Source organism: Rhamphochromis longiceps, linkage group LG17 (genome assembly GCF_057381845.1).
Source record: "Rhamphochromis longiceps isolate RC_006_pf linkage group LG17, R_longiceps_female_GT1.1, whole genome shotgun sequence".
Taxonomy (NCBI): domain Eukaryota; kingdom Metazoa; phylum Chordata; class Actinopteri; order Cichliformes; family Cichlidae; genus Rhamphochromis; species Rhamphochromis longiceps.
Window position 1 is genome coordinate 37,038,459 of NC_140573.1, and position 13,485 is coordinate 37,051,943.

The 13,485-nt window shown below is 41.4% G+C and overlaps 2 protein-coding genes across 5 annotated transcripts in view; both read left to right on the plus strand.

The window, feature by feature from the left end:
• Positions 1-539: 539 nt before the first annotated feature.
• LOC146650127 (sodium- and chloride-dependent GABA transporter 2-like) lies at positions 540-8,681 on the plus strand. 2 transcript variants are annotated; one of them, XM_085387184.1, is made up of 15 exons: positions 540-687; positions 835-1,023; positions 1,710-1,844; positions 2,637-2,777; positions 2,878-2,965; positions 3,057-3,189; positions 3,296-3,430; positions 4,127-4,230; positions 5,568-5,692; positions 5,808-5,920; positions 6,042-6,179; positions 7,102-7,204; positions 7,347-7,447; positions 7,574-7,744; positions 7,828-8,680. In XM_085387184.1, exons 1-15 carry the CDS (start codon positions 681-683, stop codon positions 7,975-7,977), a joined length of 1,833 nt encoding a protein of 610 aa, XP_085243310.1. In that variant the 5' UTR covers positions 540-680; the 3' UTR covers positions 7,978-8,680. The 2 variants fall into 2 exon arrangements, with proteins under 2 accessions (XP_085243310.1, XP_085243311.1); XM_085387185.1 differs by lacking the exons at positions 540-687; positions 835-1,023 and adding an exon at positions 1,490-1,620 and having other exon boundaries at positions 7,828-8,681.
• A 1,758-nt stretch (positions 8,682-10,439) lies between these two features.
• The window catches only part of usp15 (ubiquitin specific peptidase 15), a 28,457-nt gene continuing 25,411 nt past the window's right edge, over positions 10,440-13,485 (plus strand). For 2 of the 3 annotated variants that reach the window (XM_085385750.1, XM_085385751.1), the window contains exons 1-3: positions 10,440-10,552; positions 11,260-11,387; positions 11,667-11,797. In XM_085385750.1, the coding sequence (XP_085241876.1) occupies positions 10,464-10,552; positions 11,260-11,387; positions 11,667-11,797 (348 nt within the window). In that variant the 5' untranslated portion in view covers positions 10,440-10,463. Of the gene's footprint in view, positions 10,553-11,259; positions 11,388-11,666; positions 11,798-11,848; positions 12,624-13,485 lie in introns of those variants that run through there. The other variant, XM_085385752.1, reaches the window with a different exon arrangement.

Genomic DNA, 13,485 nt, shown 5'->3' on the forward strand with positions numbered 1-13,485 from the left:
CCTGACTCAGACAGGTCAGATCCAGTGTGAACTGACCCCGTCTGCTTTTGACAACCGTCTGAGTGAGGCACCTCTATCAGACAGACAGAAAGAAAGGGCAACCATGGTGGGCTGCAGGATACTCAAAGAATTACATAACTTTTGTTTTGTTATGCAGCCACATCTTCCACCACCTGCTGTATGTTGTGTCTTCAGACTCATCCACTGAGAAGACTTTTTGACCAAAATGCTAAACATAGATGAAAGGAGAAACAATGGTCTATCTGCTATATAGCAAAACATGTATTTCTTTCAGACCTTAGCACCGTATTTGTGGAAAACCTTCCATCAACTAGTTTAACTTTTAGAATGCATCTGTTGATGTAAACAAACATGTATGTTTGTTTCTTTAGACCTATGTAGCCAAAGTGCATTGCAACAAGAACATGAGTTATGGCTGACAGGTCAAATGTCATCCCCCTGGACTATTACATTGCATCTTATTTTAACAGTACAGACATGGTGGATGTTGTACTTTGCTTGGAAGGGACCCCATGCAGGGAAAGAGTGGAGGCTGGCCTTGGTTTAGCATTACAAAACCCCACCTCTCTGTCCAGCCACGTTAAATAGTCAAACCTTGGCCCCAGTCAAACTGAAACCTACAGATTCAGCTTCAAGCTCGTCACAAGAGTGACACCACAATGAAAGGTAAGTGCACATATATTTGAACTTGGTGCGCTCTACAGCTGGAACAGTTTGGTGTGCAGACACATCTGCTTCCAATTCAGGCGATATGGGTGTCAGCCATCGAGTTTCCATGGCCTACTGCAATCCTCGTGTACATCTGTTGTACAGGAGACTCTGTCAACGCCGGCCTCGCCAATTATACCAGCCATGCCAGTGACTTGCCACCCTCTGAAGTGAAGATGGAGGAGAGGGGTCAGTGGAGCAATAAGCTGGAGTTCGTTCTGTCAGTCGCCGGCTCCATCATCGGCCTGGGCAACATGTGGCGGTTCCCTTATCTGTGCTACAAGAACGGGGGAGGTGAGTGGGAAGATGAGCTAAGTAGAGAAGATAAAGAGTGCTCCTCTGCAGTTTTCCATCAACTAATTCATGCATGTCACTAATTTGTACAAAAGGTATGTTAAGCAAACACCTGAAGATCTTAGTATTATTCTGAAATTGATCAGATTCTGAAATTGATCTCTGTTCACTAATGGACTTAATGAGAGACAAAACTTGTTATCGCGAGTTGCAGACTTCATTCAAAGGCAAAATTCATCCTTAAATTGATTTGATGATAGAAGTAAAAACGGGTGCATTCAAAGTTTCTGAAAATCTGTTTGGAAAAACAGCTCTTCCTTCATTGGCTGCATGTTATGCTTGTTTGACTGCTAAATTAGATACCCATTTCTCTCTCTCTCTCTCGCCCTCCATGGGGTGGCGGGGTCAGAGTTTGGGAATGAGCGGGGTCAGACAGCTGTTGTTGCTCCTCGCTCACAGCAGCTGTTTCTGCAGAGAGGCAGAAAACTTGAACAAGCCACATGCCCTCGGCCTCTCTGCGGGCTTTCATGGTTTTATGTGGTCTCCTTTCCTTTTTATTTTTTTGTACTTTATTCCAAATCAGATTCAATATTAAAGGTGCAGACAGTAGAAATACATTGCATTTGAACAGAGTATACCTTCAGTATAAACTCTAACCCTTAATCATTTGCTCTTTTTCAACTCAGGTGCATTCCTCATCCCTTACCTGATCTTCCTGTTTACTTGTGGTGTTCCCGTCTTCCTCCTGGAGGTAGCACTGGGCCAGTACACCAGTGAGGGAGGCATTACCTGCTGGAGAAAGATCAGTCCTTTGTTTGAAGGTAAGGAGGATTCAGGTAAATTTGGTTTTATCTGTATAGTGCCGTATCAGAATAGGAATCTCCTGAAGGCACGTTGTATTGTAAAGTAAAGAACTGCCAGTGTTAGCGAGAGACAACCCCCACTGATTCACAAACCTTCTATAAGAAAGCACTTGGTGATTGTGGGGAAGAAGAACTTCCTTTCAGTAGAACCAGGTTCAGGGAGGAGCATAAGAAGAGAAAAGAGACGTACATTCTTAGATTTTGACACAGAAGAGAGTAATCTGGAAAAAATAGCTTCATAGGGACTGAAAATGAAAATTGTCAGCGAATCACAGGAAGTCCCCCAGCAGCCTGAGCCTACAACGGCATACCTAATAGATGTTTGAGGGTCACCTGATCCAGCCCTAAGTATAATATAAGCTTCATCAAAGAAAGTTTTAAGCCTAATCTGAAAAGTAGAGAGGGTGTCTGCTTCCTGAACCCTGAGACTCTGTCTCCCATTCTATATTTAGAAACTCTACAAATCACAAGTAAGCCTTCAGTCCAAACCAGCATGCTTTACTGGGATAATATGGGACTATGAGGTCTTTATGATATGATGGTGTCTGATCTTTCATGACTTTGTACGTGAAAAAGAAGGATTATAAATTCAGTCTCAAATTTAAGCGGGCGATCTCTCTTCCTCATCTCCATTATTATTCTGTTTTGGAAGACCAACATCAGCCCTAAGCATACATATTTTTTCATATTCAGAATATACTAATTATAAAGGTGAATATTGTTACGTATATGTAAATATTATTTGTGCAGGTCTTGGCTATGGCACCCAAGTGATAGTGACTCTGCTGAACTTCTATTACATCATCGTTCTGGCTTGGGGGATTTTTTATCTGTCTTTCTCCTTCTCTTGGGACCTACCTTGGTCTTCCTGCAACAATACGTGGAATACAGGTAACACAACAAAGCTTCGTGAATGTTTCCTCTTAGAATGTATTTTTCCCCTTCTTATAGTGCAATGGTAAATAATTTCTATGTGGTTTTTCCCCTACAGAAAACTGTGTGGAGTTTCAGAGGAGAAACACCTCAACTGACCAAATGATCAACCCAAACACCACCTCTCCTGTCATTGAGTTCTGGGAGTGAGTTGTGGCACCCTCGATAAAAAGCAGATAGTGACTTAATGATTTAGATGGTTTGTCACTGGTGTGTTTTTTTCCCCCGTTTCAATAGGAGGAGAGCACTAAGGATTTCCCCAGGTATTGACCAAATGGGCTCGCTGAATGGGGACCTGGCCCTGTGTCTGTTCATCGCCTGGGTCATGTGCTACTTCTGCATCTGGAAGGGGGTGAAATCCACAGGAAAGGTGGGTGAGAGGGGGACTCAGAGGCAGCTCTGGGGTACGTGATGGATGTCATGTGGTGATTATTTTGGCATGTTTCCTGTTTGCACATATGCGTGTGTCGATATAGGTGGTCTACTTCACTGCGACCTTCCCCTACGTGATGCTGATTGTGCTGTTGATCAGAGGACTCACCCTTCCTGGCGCTGGAATCGGCATCCAGTTCTACCTTTACCCTGATTTGGGGCGACTGGCAGATCCACAGGTATGAAGATCATTTGCACAAAACTCACTTAGGCCAGTCACAAAATTTTCAAAGAGTGACGTGAACCAAGAGCAGGTACCCCATGGTTCTCGGTTGGGGGGGAACTTGTTTCTGCTGGGTCCATCTGCTCTCCATGAAAGAGACAGGGACCGCGGGGATTAAATGCAAGGTCAAGACACCACTGGGACTGTAAACACAAGATCTACCAGGACTGAGCTGAAAGCAGACACAAAATCAGGCTTTCCCCCCTTTTTATGGAACAAGACCTTTTAAAGTGGCTTTTTAAGTGACCAAAAGAATCTTTAACTAAAATGTATGGGAGAAGTAGGATTTCTACAAGAATCTAGCTGATTTTGGGGCAAATAAGCAAACTTTTTAATTGTGTTTTTTCAGATTTACAGACCAAGTCCAAAAATAACTCCCTAAATAAATGCCCAATGGTGTTTCAAAACAGTTGCACGGCAAGTGTTGGTTGTTGAAATAGTGCAATATCATCTCAGTTTGCTATTTATGGAAGCATGGTTAATAAATGTTCAGCTAGAGCAAATCCAGTAACAGACATTTCACTTTTGCCCACCTGCTTTAGTCAGTGATGGCTGAATGTCTATGGAAAGATGTAGCACATCAATCCTCCTGGTCACACAGCACTGCATTTGAAATCTCTATATCTCTATATTCATATCTCTCCTGTGTTAGGTGTGGATGGATGCTGGCACTCAGATCTTCTTCTCCTATGCCATCTGTCTGGGGTCGCTGACTGCTCTGGGCAGTTACAATAAATATAATAATAACTGCTATAGGTATGTATGCAATGCAGTATCCATGTGCTTATTCAATTACACGCTTACATAGATTAAAGTCATTTCTCAAGATTATTTAAGCCAATAAGTTGCTCATTTTTGACATTTGTTTGTTTTTAGATTTTTTTAGTGCGAGTTGCCCAGTTTTAAATTAAAAGTTAAAATTACATACTTTTGTTGCACTCAAACCAACCAGCCAACCAAAGCATTTGAAAAACTGTGTGAGCCGTTTCACATACAGACTAATTACTTTCTACCGTATACATTTGCCAAACAAAACATTGTACAACTAGCAAACATTACCACTCCATTGAAGTTGGTGCACACTTCCGTCTGCAGTGAAAAAAGTAAGTTCCCATGTGAAACTGATAAATAACTTTCCATGTTATGTGGCATTTTTAAAATCACGTTTTATGTAGGTGGCTAGAAAACAGCCACATACACAACATGCCAAATAGCTCTTTCAAACTATATATGACAATTTAAGATTTGTACATGTATATGTTCAACATCTCCTCCCTCATTCACACATCATCCTTTTCCTCCTCTGCAGTCAATGCTCTAACAAATAAAAACATGTATAAAATGTATATTTATTCTTGATATTTCCTCAATTACTTATTGTCAGCAGCTTAAACATGTGACCCTGATATCTCCAGACAGCTGACAACGAGCCAGCTAAACAGCAAAAACAGCTAGTTGTAAGCTAACATCATGCCAGCTAATGCTAGACTCCAGCGTCCTCAAAATCGCACTTTCCCTCTGATAAACACTTTGATTAAAGTTTCACATAGTATTTTTAAATTTTATTTTCTATGTTATACAATGTTAGATTCACTTCAAAGGTTTTACTCATGCTGGCTAACAGAGGCTAACAGCAACTCACAGCGGCAAAAACAGCAGCGCTTACTAACGGAAAAGTTCAAAATATCGCCAGCAACTCACCTCACTGTCACTGTCATCGGACAGAAGGGCGCATGGCTGGCTCAAATCATATCACATTCCTTGCACAAAGTTTTACAGCCCCGGACCCTGCCACCAGAATAGATAAGGCAAGTATCATAGCAGACCTCATCAAAAGATTGATATAATAATAAAATAATAAAAATTTTGAGTGAATTTTCCCTTTAAATAGTCTGAAGTTTCTTTTTAAGATTATATTCGAAGTAATTCTTAATATTTAGAAGAAGAAGCAGCTGGGGGTCGCCAAGGTGGGTAGACTCAATTAAAATCACTAACTCAAGCATCATCATCATCATCACCTCTTACTTTATAATTGCCTTTCCGAATCTGATGCTTAACTCCGCAGTAAAAGGACACTTAACATATTGTTGCAGAGACTGCCTGGCGCTGTGCTTTCTGAACAGTGGCACCAGCTTCATGGCAGGCTTTGCGATTTTCTCCATCCTGGGTTTCATGGCTTATGAGCAAAATGTTCCCATTTCAGAAGTGGCAGAATCTGGTGAGGCCTGATATCAAGCAAAATAGCAGTAATCCCATAGTGACACTAATTTGTTTTGATACTTAGGTTGGTTTGTGGTTGTTCAATTTAAGTTGTTTGTTTTGTCTCTGCACAGGCCCTGGCCTGGCATTCATAGCTTACCCTCGTGCTGTGTCCATGATGCCCTTGTCTCCCTTGTGGGCGGCCCTCTTCTTCATCATGATTGTTTTTCTAGGGCTGGACAGTCAGGTACAAAGCTATGCACCATTTTCAGATAACACGCTCCGCCACTTGGATGTTTTTTCTTTTTCATGATTGCTTTAGTGATGATCGCATTCCTATTAATGACTTTTCCCCTCTCCTACATCAGTTTGTGTGCGTGGAGAGCCTTGTGACGGCCATCGTCGACATGTACCCAGCCGTGTTCCGTCGAAAGTACCGCCGGGAGCTCTTCCTGTTAGGCGTGGTCCTGGTCTCCTTCCTCATGGGCCTCGTCATGCTTATGGAGGTAGGTGTCACACTCTGGGACTATAAACACACAGATTCACACAGCCAAAGATCAACAAGTACAGAAGTAAAATTGGCCTGTAGTGTGTAGTAAATGATTTCATACGAGTGTCTTTAAATTATTCTTTTTTTTTTTAAAGCTGTGGTGTCATCCCTTGTTTCCTAACAGGAATGAATGCCTTTAGCAGCAGTTTGCTTGATCATGTGATGTTAAAGCTGTTGTCTCTCAACACATACTCTTAACAAATTGGGCAGTTGCTGGGGTGGAGGGATTGCGGCTGGTGGTGGGATGCTTTGTTCTGATTAAATAAACTCTTACTAGAATCCAACGTAGTTGACGTGGTTTCACCTCTGCACAGCTGGAAGCATGAATGCTCTGTAGAGGTGTCAACAAGTCCTCAGTTTGTAAGTACAAGCGCGTCAATGGTTTTGTGCGACCCTTCTCAGGTAAGTGACAAGCATTGTTATGCAATGCTCCCAATTTTAGGATGAGGGCTGAAATAGTCAACTTTTGGGCTTCAAGGTTTCAGGGTCTTTGTATAATAACAGCACTATACTATATAACAGTATTTTACTGTACAGTTTTCAAGCTACCATTCATTTTTAGATAAAGGAGACCTATTATGCTCATTTCCAGGTCTCTGTTTTTATTTTTGGATCTTATTAGAATAGTTTTGCAATAAGCCATCCTAACCTTAAACCCTTTAAACCAGCTTTCTTCTGATTGGCTGCCCCTTGTAAAAAGACAAAAACAAAGGGGTTCTGCAGGTGTGTGCAGCAAAAGCTATGTGTCTAAGATTACCATATTAGGGATATCTCCTTTCAGTGACATCATACGGAGCCAAGAGTATAAAAAAATGTCTAAAACTGTAACTGTAAGCTATATTTGTATGATTATACCTCTTTGGTTTGTATCTGTTTAGGGGGGCATGTATGTCTTTCAGCTCTTTGATTACTACGCAGCCAGCGGCATGTGTCTTCTCTTCATGTCCATCTTTGAGACAGTTTGCATTGCGTGGGTTTACGGTAAGCAAACAGAACTGCATGTAAGATTACAGCACAAGCTTTGACGAGTAATTCTGAGTGTTCACCCAAGTTACTGGCAGAAACCCAGCTGGGAGTTTTACACTGTGTCACGATGAGATGTGTCTAAATCGTGTTTTTCCAGGCGCTGATCGCTTTTATGATAACATTGAGGATATGATTGGTTACCGGCCAGGACCGTATATCAAGTGCTGTTGGTTGTTCTTCTCCCCTGCCACGTGCATTGTGAGTCTCAGTAAAGTAGATAAACTTCCAAAAATGACAATAAATGTTCTATTAGTGAAAAAAAAAGAGGAAATAAAGCAGGTTGATCCTCACTAGTTGCCGTACCCTGTTACCTTGTCTCTGCAGGGCACCTTTGCATTCTCCCTCATTAAATACACTCCTCTGAAGTACAACAATGAGTATGTGTACCCGTGGTGGGGATATGTGATCGGCTGGCTGCTTGCTCTCTCCTCCATGGTCTGCATTCCACTTTGGATGGTGTATAAGATCAGCACCACCCAGGGGACACTCAGAGAGGTATGCTGGTCATCCTGTCAGAGGAAAACATTTGTGCCCAACTGACGTGTTCCTGATTTTAATCTTTGTTTGCTCGTTCACAGCGCATCCAGTTGCTCATCAGACCATCTGACGACTTACCTAAAACCAAGAGGGAGCAGGAGAGGTTACTGGCTATCTTTGCTCCAGAGGTAGACACCACCAAGACTACAAATGGCTACTTCCCCGTCTCTGAGGCGGACTCCAACTTGTGAGGCTTCAGTGGTCTGTGGGATCCACTTACTTTAAAACATAACATACACGGTGGACTCAGGCGAAAGTAGTGGGTTGACGATTTTTGAGTGATAAATTAAGGCAGAAGAAATTAAAAAAGTATCCTGACATTTGAATTAAGAATTTTCAGAGTGGAAAGGAGTGTTTTTCAGGGACAAAAGTAATTTAGACAAACTTGTTCTTGAGTCTGTGAATCCATCGGTAAAGTTTATAAGTAACCCAATAAAAGCAAAGTCACGGGAGGAACAGGTGAATCATTGGATGTTCACACCTAACACTTAGAGAGCAACTTGTTAATGCTCCTTTATGTATCTGACAACACTGCATGGCTGTTTTGTCATATTTGTATCATATTGTTATGTTGTGATAAATAACTGCAGAGGTTTTCCTTTTGTATTTAGGGAAAATTAGATTATGCTTAACAGTAGACATAATAGGATGCAGAATAAATACATGGAAATGCAGAATACTGATATGGACTAATATGGCATATTAACTGTAGTTTCATTTTTTGTACTGTAACGTATAATGACTGTACAAAGAAACATTACTGTTGTAAATGCGGATTAAAAAATCTTTGTATGTTGTCCTGAACCATTTTGCCTTTGCTCTCCGAAGGGGAACTTCCTAAGTCTGAAAAAATAATCCAAATTCGGGGACTTGGATGTTAAGCATGGCAGCTTTAAAGGGAAGGGGGGGGGGAAGTCGCATAGAGCCTTTTTCACAGCAGCCATTGTTCTTTTCTGCTTAGGCACAGACCTTTAACTAATGTGATCAGTAACGCCTGTGTTTACCTGCTATTTAAATGGAAACTCTGGTGGATTAAACACACTATTATGTTACTCAGGTTTACACCTATGGCACCTCATTCCTTGTGTACACTGGCTTGTAATACAACTGGATTTAAAACAGGTTGGTGCTTGTAGGTGAACACTTGTGACAATTGCACTAAAGGAGAGCAAACTCCTACTTCAAAGCTCACTTAAATGCTTGCTTGGTTCATTTCTCTAAAACATGTTGTTCAAGTTGGAACCTGCAGCAAAACACCACTTTGTCAGGTTTGAACAACAGACTGTATGTAAACGTAGGATGTAGTTAAAGCTGAAAAAGTGAAGCCACTGTGAAAGTGCCTTACAGCTACACTGGTTTTCATAGCTAGCAAGAGGAAGCAATAGTCACTGCTGAATACAACACGTAGTTCATTTTGAAAATTACGCTATTTTCAATTATGCTGTATAATAAGTTTTCAGTGTCTGTTGTCTGGTTTAACAAAACTTGATGGTTATGAGTTGAGTAACACCAAAGGTACATTCCAATCCAAACACTTGTGTACAATCTTTATATTAGAAAATGAATAAATACAAATGAATACATTTGGCTGATACAAAGGGACATGTCACATGTGCATATTGGGTTTTGAGAGTCTTCAACTTTAACTTTTTACAAATCCACAAATGCATGCAGCTTTCAAGTGCTAGTGGAAAACTGGAGCATCTGGGCTTCCTGTGTCTTTTGAACATGCCCCTGCTGCTACAAATGTAATTTTAAAAAAGAAAAATCAGTCCATAACTATCAAAAGTCTCCAATTTTATGAAAATGGAGAACAAATCACGAACAAATCACATCAGGATTTTACTGATATGTTTTGGGTTTTTTCATATAGTCATGTTCTATAAAGTGATAAAGTATAACATCTGTGGACTTTGCAAGAGCTTAGCTTGTATAAAGTATTTTATTAAAGGTACCGGTTTAGTTTCAGTTACTTTCCAGAGTTGGATTACTGTTTACAGTTAGTTAAAAAAAAAAAAAAAAAAAAAAAAAAAAAAAAAAAAAATATATATATATATATATATATATATATATATATATATATATATATATATATATATTTTTTTTTTTTTTTCAGATTCAGATTTTTCTTTTGTCATTTGTCAGCTTTCCTAATGTACATTTGAAAGATATTCAACTACTTTCCAGCTTTGAAAACTCAAATCACTGAGCTTTCAGCATTCAGACCACATTTTCTTCAGGAACTTCATTCACTTGTTAATTGTTTTCCTTTTCCGGGTGTATGATATGTTATAGTGTGAGGTAACTGGCAGTTTATAAAACTCTGCTTTCACAGTACTTTTCCCAAAATTGCAATATTATAAATGGTTCAACTTTCAGATTCTTTATATTGGCCTCTTTGGTGATTTTCTCTTCTACAGTGTTCACGGAGGGTTAAAAAGTGTCACTTGTATTGTTTCCCCTCATCTTTATTTTTAAAGGCACAGTTTCTTTCTCAGCTGTAAGCCCGTGCATCCACAATGATGGAGCACTTTTGAAACATTTTCTAGAATAATTTTGCCACTGGGTGTCACGCTGCCACGGTGATGATTGGCTGCAGCAGCGGCGTCGCTCTCTACGTGCCTCTATGACGTGCCGCTTTTTTTCCCACCATGCACCGGGGAATGTCTAAGGAAAGATGGCGGAAGGAGGAGCGGCTGATCTGGATACCCAAAGAGGAGAGGTCGCGACACTGTTGAAAACACAACTAAGAAAGGGAGACACTTGGTAAGAATTGACTGTGATCTTTTCAAGGGCACTGCGTGGCTCTGGGCTGGGTCTGCTGAGCCTGTCAACCCCACGGAGGATGTGAAAGCAAAACGGCCGGGCCGTGTTGACAGTGAGCTCCGAGCTAGCTAACGGCTGCCTGTCAGCTTCATGTGTCAGCTTGGCAGGCTAGCGCTGGTTGAGCTCTCGCTAAGACTTAAAACAGTTAAACTAAACTTATATGCTGTATTTTGGTGTTTATATCCTTCACTTCCAAAAAACTGTGTCACATATTTTCTGTGGATGTGTAAGGAAGGCTACATGCCGTTTGAGTGATACAGATAGTTATCAGGCTATCAGCTAATTGGCTAGCTTGCCGATGATCCAAGCGGTTTGCCTGTCAGTGGGTTCATCCCCCGACTTCAGCAGGGCGGAGTCGAAAAAAAAAAAAAACACCTGTCAAAATCACAGAGCCAGCTGGCTAGGCTTGTAGCAATCTGAACTCAACACGGCGGCTAAAAGCTACTGTTACAACTGTCAGTCTGTGTAATGTATGCCTCCCAAAACCAGATTTGTTTCGGGTACTCACCACAAGGTAGCCTCAAGGTAACCTGGTTTATAGCCCAATAGTTTAATGCACCCCACCCCACCATCCCTTTTATATAACTCTTGTCTTTCACATCTTGCTTTTAGTAGAGATGTTGTAATCTTGATTGCTTTCTCTGCAGGTACCTAGTGGACAGTCACTGGTTCAAACAGTGGAAGAAATATGTGGGATTTGACAGCTGGGACAAATACCAGATGGGAGACCAGAATGTCTACCCAGGACCGGTTGATAACTCTGGTCTTCTCAAAGGTAAGTCAAGTAATAGTCCATCTCTTTATATCTCTATTTTATCCCTTCTAAAAGTATATGATAAATGTATGGGAAAGCAGTTTTTGGTAGGTTAGCTTCGTGGGCAAGTGACATACACGCACACAAAAACATTGTCTACTAACCAGAGAGTAGCCTTTCTTTGGAGGGGGGTCATAGAAAACTCTCCAGCTCACCTTGTTCTTTGTGTGTTATCAATAGTGTAAGTGTTGACCCACAGAATGTGCTTGTTTAACTGCACGTGTATGACCCTCCCTCTAGATGGGGATGTGCTCGCCATCAAGGAACACCTCATTGATGAGCTTGACTACATTCTGGTCCCAACAGAAGGCTGGAATAAACTCGTCAGCTGGTATGGACTCACAGAGGGTCAGGAGCCAATCGCGCGCAAGGTAAGGGTTCAGTTATTAGCATAAGATTATGAATGGATTTTTTAACATTTGTTCTGCTGCCAGCTCAGATTGTTTTCTCATATACAGAATCAGAAGGTTTAATGTGCACAGTGACTTGTGTTGGGGTAAAAGGGAGAACATTGTGCTAATAAGGCTGTTTGGGGAAAATCAGACATGCAGCACTTTTGGAAAAGGAACTTTGAACTTGTGTCACTGTTGCTGAACAGTGAATAGTATATGACTATGATGACAGATATTTAACAAAAAGAACTGCAAAGAATAGTTAACCATTACATTCATTTTTGATGTAATTTGGTTGGTCAGGTAGATTTACACAGATTTACTCTGTGTACTCTACACAGAATCTCAGAAGTAATAGTGAAAGACTGGGTGTTTACTTATCACAAAGAAAAAAAAACAGTTGCCTTTCATTCATTTCTTTTATGAATGAAACGCAGTATGTGTGCTTATTTTTTCCATATTAGCATGAGAGTATGTAAGGTTTGCTGGAGTAAAAAAAATGAAGAATGCTTATATGTTTGTGATTACAGTTGAATACTTGTGTGTGATGGCACTTTTGCTATCAAAGCAACTCTTCAAATCTCGCTAGTCATGGCATCATGGCTGCTGGAAGCACTTCCTCTTCCCTCTCCATATCTATCAGTCTGTCTCTTGTCTCCTCCCCCCCCCCCCCTACATTGACCCTCCTCTTTTGCCATGTATGTCATGTGGCGTATCGGGTAGCTGCAAGGTTTCTATTTTCAGGCAACGTTCTGGATGACTGAAAAGCTACATGGAGCGATCTGCGAGACACAACATGAAGGAGGTTTTCTTCTTCTTTTTACCCTGTTGTTTCTATATTGTCAACTTGAGGGTGGGGATTATGCTGGGGGGAACTGTAGGATTGTAGTCATTGGTGTGACACTGTGGCTCCTTCCGCTTTCCACTTGTGGTTTGATTGCCAACAATGGTGGAGAGCTCCTGCGTCCTTGTTTTCCAAGCGGAGGAATGCCAGCTGAGGTCACACTAAGAGAAGCAGCGCGTAAGCTTTTCAAAGGAGTGCGAGGAGAGGCAAACCAGTATAGGAGAAGCGGCGTGGGTGGCCTAAATGGTTTTGGCTCGGCTTTGATTTGAGAAAATGTGTCAGAGCTTGGTGGTGAGTTGGACGTTGACTGAGCTCACAGATGGGTTGTGCGCTGAGGTGTACTAGCCCACCGAGAGCCTTGAGTAGGGGAGGGTTGTGGTGCTGAGAGAGTCTAAGCTGTGTGTGAAGGACTTTTGCAGTTTAGTAGCGTGAGTGTCTGTGTGCTGGAGGGGCTCAGGGGTGAAATAAATAGGCTGGGACCCCTCAGCTGTTTCCACGAGGTGCTGCTAATTTAGGCACTTCACCCTGACTGTGAAGTATCAGGACTCCAGATGAGTAGAGACCAGCGCAGCAGAACTTAGTGTGCTTTGTTATCCATTTTGTTAAGCATTTTCTAGCACGTTAAACTTAGGAGTTTTCTTTCAGTCTTGCAGGAATTTGATAAACATGAGATAAGGGTTGCATCATGATTATTTTTGCCAGCTTGGTGTCACAGTTTCTTTTTGGGTGCCTAAACTTCTGTCAAAGGTAAGCTCAGCCATGATAACAATTGGACAAACATCATACAGTCAAAGGCTTCTGCTGGCATGACTGAGCCAAGCTT